The sequence below is a fragment of the Eurypyga helias genome, unplaced genomic scaffold (assembly GCF_000690775.1).
Source record: "Eurypyga helias isolate BGI_N326 unplaced genomic scaffold, ASM69077v1 scaffold7192, whole genome shotgun sequence".
In the NCBI taxonomy this organism is placed as follows: Eukaryota; Metazoa; Chordata; class Aves; order Eurypygiformes; family Eurypygidae; genus Eurypyga; species Eurypyga helias.
The window spans coordinates 16,399-22,107 of record NW_010233997.1 but is presented as its reverse complement, the minus strand read 5'-3'; the positions used below and the strand labels follow the sequence as shown (position 1 = coordinate 22,107).

General features: G+C 52.5%; 1 protein-coding gene across 1 annotated transcript in view; it reads right to left on the bottom strand.

The window, feature by feature from the left end:
- CFAP70 (cilia and flagella associated protein 70) overlaps positions 1-5,709 on the bottom strand; it is a gene marked incomplete at both ends in the record, with an annotated part of 24,286 nt that overhangs the window by 2,436 nt on the left and 16,141 nt on the right. The window contains 7 exons of the mRNA XM_010161895.1: positions 644-733; positions 1,157-1,318; positions 2,049-2,201; positions 2,908-2,996; positions 4,147-4,236; positions 5,180-5,371; positions 5,544-5,681. Coding sequence (XP_010160197.1) covers positions 644-733; positions 1,157-1,318; positions 2,049-2,201; positions 2,908-2,996; positions 4,147-4,236; positions 5,180-5,371; positions 5,544-5,681 — 914 coding nt within the window. The remainder of the gene's footprint in view (positions 1-643; positions 734-1,156; positions 1,319-2,048; positions 2,202-2,907; positions 2,997-4,146; positions 4,237-5,179; positions 5,372-5,543; positions 5,682-5,709) is intronic.

Sequence of the window (5,709 nt, the reverse complement as noted above, 5' to 3'; positions counted from 1 at the left end):
GAGGCAGGGGTAGCTGGTACCCAGTGGCTCGAGCCTGGAGCTTCCCAGGGGGAGTTCATTTGGCCAGGGGGGAAACAGAGAAGTCCAAGTTCCTTCCCTGTTTGCTTCCCTCAGCCAAACTCTCTCAGAGGACCCTCATGATGTATCAGTGATATGATGGTGATATCAATGATGAGTGATCAGAGGTAACACCCTCTGGGAGATACCGTGCTGCTGGGTGTTCTTGGCAGCCCTTTAGAGGCACTGGATTCCTTTGGGCAGGGAAAGCACCGAGATTCCTCTCTGCTAACATTCTGCTCGGTTCCTTCGTGGTGCCATGCAGGTCGCATGCGGGCAGGTGCTCAGAGCAAAGCCCAAATTACATGCTCACCATGACATCCTGGGGAAGGAGGTGCTGGCAGTGGGATGAGGGAGAAGGATTGCTGCTTCCAGAGTGGCTCCTGGGGGCGACTGTCCCCTGACATCTCCCTTGTGAGCAGCACGGGGTGCCACGCTGGGACTGTGACGGCAGCTGGGCCAGGAGCACTGATTGCACAGGCAGCTAAGCTCTACTTTAGTAAAGGGGATCGTGCAAAAGCAAACCCTGCACTCCATGCCACAGAGGGAGTTAAAGCACAGATGATCTGAAGGTAATTGCACTTACCCTGTAGCAGGCGATTCCCACCCCCAGCCAGGTGAGACAGGATGCAGAGTTCTTGCAGGCGAGCAGGTAGGTCTGCTTTGCCCGGCCGTACTGCGAGGAGAGAGACGGTCATGTTTAACTCACCATCAAACACACCACTCCACAGACAGCCCCCGCACCTCAGCAATTTGCCAACCACCCCATCTCCAGTGGGGCTCAGACACCCACCATCCCCACCACTGCTGGGGGGGGTCTGAGAGCCTGCCTGCTGCCCCTGATGCGGGCAGGTACTAATACAGTAATGTAGAAGTTCCCCTCATTGCTCGGATGATGAGAACAGCTCAGCAGCACCCTGAGAGCTTGCCTGATACAAAGGAACAGGGCAGCTCCATGCTCCCAGGAGCTGAGCACTCCCAAGGTTTTTTTGTGTTGAGATCTTGGCTATAGCTACTAATAGTGGTGTCTTCTACCTGGGGTCTGGAATCTACTATTTTGTGTAAAAATTCCCCTCCTCCACTCCTGCTGGCTCCTCACCTCTTTCTCTTCCAGGTAGATGGAGCCCAGGCGCAGGCAGATGAAGTGCATATCCGCAGCATCGTCCACAAAGCTGATGGCTCGCTCGTAGCATTCCTTTGCCTCCCCGAAGTCTCTCTTCAGGTAGCACAGGTGCCCTTTCTGAGCCCAGACATTTGGATTCTGCACACACAAAACCAGGAGTGAGACGTGCCCTGAGATGGGAGAGACCTGGGAGAGGGGCAGGGACCCCTGTACTCAGCAGAAAGGAAGAGCCAGCTGGTGTTTGATGATAGCAGGACAGAGTTTACACACAGAGTTAAAATCATGTCAGTGGGCTGCCTGCAGAACACCAACACCGGGATCCCCTTCCAGCCTTTCCTTGCACGGTGTTCTGGCCCTCGCAAAGCGCCCCAGGTGTCATGAGCACACAAACAGCATTTGGACGTGTCAGCTTCACAGCCCTCTCTGCCTTCATTCAACCTGCCTCTCCAAAGCTGCCTTCCTTCCCTGCTGAATAGCAGCCTTGTTTCTCATGAAACGGAGCCTGACTCACCAAGAGAGGGTAAAGAGGATCAGGATATACATGTTCAAAGGGAAAAGAAAGGCAGATGCCGCAGAGAGAGGAGTCCTTGCTCCAAAATGCCACCCATCTGTGCAGGAGATGACAGAAGGGAAGTAATAAGCAGGGTAATGAAGAGGGCAGTGCTGCAGACACCGCCCCATGTGGCTCATCAGCTATGATTGTCCTCCCTGCAGAAATTGCTGCGGACTAGCATTACAGCTGCTCAAGTGGAAATGAAGCACAGACTCCGGGTTCACAAGCAGCAACAACACAGGGTCTGCTGCGGTGTCTGGCCAGTGTCCTGCTTCCGGACACCGTGGTGTGCCCCGGGAACACGCGGAGCATTACCATGTAGTCAATCCTGACAGCCTCGCAGAGACACTCTTCGCATTTGGAGAACTCTTCCTTCAGCAAGTATGTCTGGGCCAACGCCAGGTAGTATGCACAGGAGGGGCCTCCCTGAAGGCTCAGCAGCTCGTGGGCAAGCGCCCTGTGAACAAACTGCGGAGGAACGGCACACCGGCACGGTTAGGAGTGCCGGCAAACCACAGGCATGCCCAGAAGGACACGGCACAAGGACTGACTTGCACCTATTTGACTTCCATGAACAGAAAACAGACAGGAGATTTACCACACCCCACACCCCCCTTCCTTTCAGTATCTACCCTCCATTACTTCTAGTTCTGTTTTGCTTTAAGCAGCTCTTTCTGCCATGTAAAATTAAGGCAGGCAGCATAATGTGGCAGTCAGAGATCTCACAGAGATGACTCTGTGGGACAGGGACATTCCACAGGTGACACAAAAATTACTGACATACACAAGCGTCTGAAACAAGAATGGAGTGCTGCTGTCTTGGAAGCATCACAATAATGCATCTCATCTCTGAGTACAGAGAAGAGCAGATTTGCACCATTTCTGACTTGGCTGTTCCCTCCGCAGCAAGCAGCGCTGAGCTGAGGCACCCTGAGAACCTTGCCTGCCCGAGATGACCGTTTCCACAACCAGCATTTTGGTCTGAATCCTCTGCCTGGCCACGGCTTTGCATTTCTGGGCAGTGGTGGCTTTGCTCCCTCCAGCACTCAGCATCTGGGGTAGCCACAGCTTGTTCTCTAAGCCCAAGAAGGGGACTTGCTGGAGCTTGCCACCAGATCTTTGAAAATAACCCAGGGAAGGAGACCAAACCTCCCTTCCTCCACGTTAAGCTGACCTGGACAGCATTGCCTTTCATCAGGAATTCCACTGCCTTCATGAAGATTGTGCGGGGACGTTGGCTATATCCCGAACCAGGGGGTGGTGCTGCAAGAAAACGTGTCTCCATCAGTCCGAAAATGGCCTTTTTATTACTGAAGCAAGAGCAGGGGCTGAGACCCTGTCAGGGACAGAGGAAAAGTCCCTTTTCCCACTCAGAATATCTCTGTTCTGTCTCTTTAAATGCAGTTGAGCTGAACACTAAAGCTCTTTTTGGTCTATCAGGGCCAGTTTGAAATGTACTGCAATAGGTGCCGCGTTCTGCAAAACCACCTTCTCTTACAAGAGGGTGATGGGGGTGTACTGGTCCTAGTGACTGGTATGTTTTTAATTCCTGTATTAAAGTTTTAATGGCCTCTTCATGTTCTGGGTTCCATTTCCATGGTTTTCCTATTCGTAAAAGCGAGTATAGTGGGCCAGCACGGATAGAAAATCCAGGTACGTGTTTTCTCCAATAACCTAGAGTACTCATCTCTTGGAGATTGGGACATCTGCAGTTGTTCTGTTTTGTTTAAAGCACCTGATGGAATTGCTGCACTACCTGCAATCCAGCAAATACCTAACAATTTTAATTCTCTGTGGCCTAAACCACACTCCCTTTCATGAAGGAGGTGGCAGGGCAGCCTGAAGCAGAGGTTAACCCAGCATTTCTTTCTGAAGGGCTTAAGCTTTTTAAGAAATGTGAGAAGAAACAATGCTCTTGACCCACAAATTTTCCAGTCCAAACTCAGAGGAAGAAAAGGTAGGAATTTAGGATTGAAGCTTGTCAGAGTTAACTACAGCAAGGCCCCTGCCTCCCCAAACCAACCCAGCAGGGCCCAAAGCACGCAGCACTGCCGTCTCTTTGCCACCCATTGGAGAGTGGAGCTGTAGAAGAGGCGGATCACGCAACACACAACCAGAGGAGATCCATAGGGACAGTTTAAGAGCTGGCATCTCAGGAGGGAGACAACCTAGCAACCGATGGAGGCTGCTGGGTGCAGCGAGAGGTAGGGAGAGTGCTGCATTCACCCACTGGCTGTCCATCCTGAGATGTGCTCTGAAAATCAGGATGAACCTGTTTTGCCTGGAGATTCCCTGGCTAGGGAGAGAGAAGCCTTGCTTTGGCATCAGGAGAGCTGTGGCTCAGTGCTCCTAACGCATGAGGCCACCTCCCAGGACTGGGCTTTCCCATCCGCGTCAGGCCGTTGCCTCTAACCTTTCAGGGCTGCCTCCAGTGCCATAGCCTTGGGCTCCGGGTAGGCCAGCGCAGGCTCCAACATCTCTGGCACCCTTTTGGCTGAGTCATCTGGAATGAAACCCCCAACAACCATTACGTGCAAACAGAGTTTGCCATAAATTGCCCAGTTTGGAGCATAATTCTGGAGAAATGTTGAAAATAGAAGAATCTATCAGCTTTTCAGAACTGGGAAGAAATTTCTTTGCAGGAGGCAATACCTGGGACTGGAGTTTTGAGTACAAGATTACCCTGTGACGCCAGAAATGGGTCTGAATGAAGCAATATCTCTTCCCTCATAACCAGAAGGGGCAAAAGAAGGCATACCACATGAGGCTGGCCTGCCTGAGGCACTTTGCATGGAGCGATGATAACACTAAAAATAAAGTCAGCCAACATTTCCTGCAGCCTGGCCAAATATCTGGGACTCGGGACAGAAAGTCTTGGCTCCGGGTGAGGCTGGATGCAGTTAGGCTCCAAAGGAAGCCTTTGGCTCAGGGTTGCCATCGAGCAGCTGGTTTGCCCTTTGAATTGGTTTGGCAGCGCGTTCCAAGCTGTGCTGGGAAGTCACAGCAACAGCTTTCACGAAAGCTAAACATGGGTGACCCTGGTGTAGGATGGTCGCAGGGGCAGCTCTGCCCTCCCAAAGCCTCAAAAAGCACACTCGCTTCCTCCAGCCACCCTGGCCACTGCCCACACATCGGTATGTCAGCACCACTCAGCTGGGGCAGAAAAAGAAACCCAAAGATAGGTCCCTTTGCAAGGCTGTGGGTAAGACAAGGCACTGGCTGCGGTGCTTTCAGAAAGCTTCGTCATTTAAAGCCGCACGCTCACCGCTGCTGTCCCTCCCTGGTGTAGTTCATGCTCAGCCTACTCTAGCTCATCTTCTTCTTTTAACCTTTTGTATCTCTCCTCTTAGAAATACTTAGGAATTTCTCCTCTCCTTCCCTTGTTCCCCACTCCCCACGCTGCTCTGAGCCCCCTCCTGGTACCTCCTGGGTTTGCCCGGCGTTACCTGGCGAGCACTCTTCTGGGCCTGGGCTGGGGGACCTCAGGCACGCAGGAGAGATTTGCTTTTTTCCTCCTTCTCCCCCAGCAGCCTCAGGGATGTTCCTCTCCTTGGCGAGCTGTGCTTGCAGTAGCTTCTTAGCCTCACGGAAAGCCATTTCTGCCTGAATATCATTATTCTGCAGCTCATAAAACAAACCTATGGGAGACAGAAAGAGCAGCATGAACAGACACCCGTCCCTCAGCAAAATCCTTCCCTTAGCCCTCAGAACAGAGCAGGGAGAAGGGGAGCAGGGCAGAAGCAACGCTCGGCTCTACAGGAATTTTTTTTTTGGAATGCCTTGAGCACACAGGCTGCCTTCCTTTTGTACCAGCAAGAGTCCAGGCTACAACGTTGGCTGGCTCCAAGCAGCAGGCATCCTCAAAGAAAATCTCTGCCTCTTCGTAGTGCTGCAGCGTGACAGCCACGATCCCGCAGAGCAGCAAGCTGGGGAGAGGGACAGACAGGTTAGCCTTGTAGGCCCCAGGCAGTGGTGT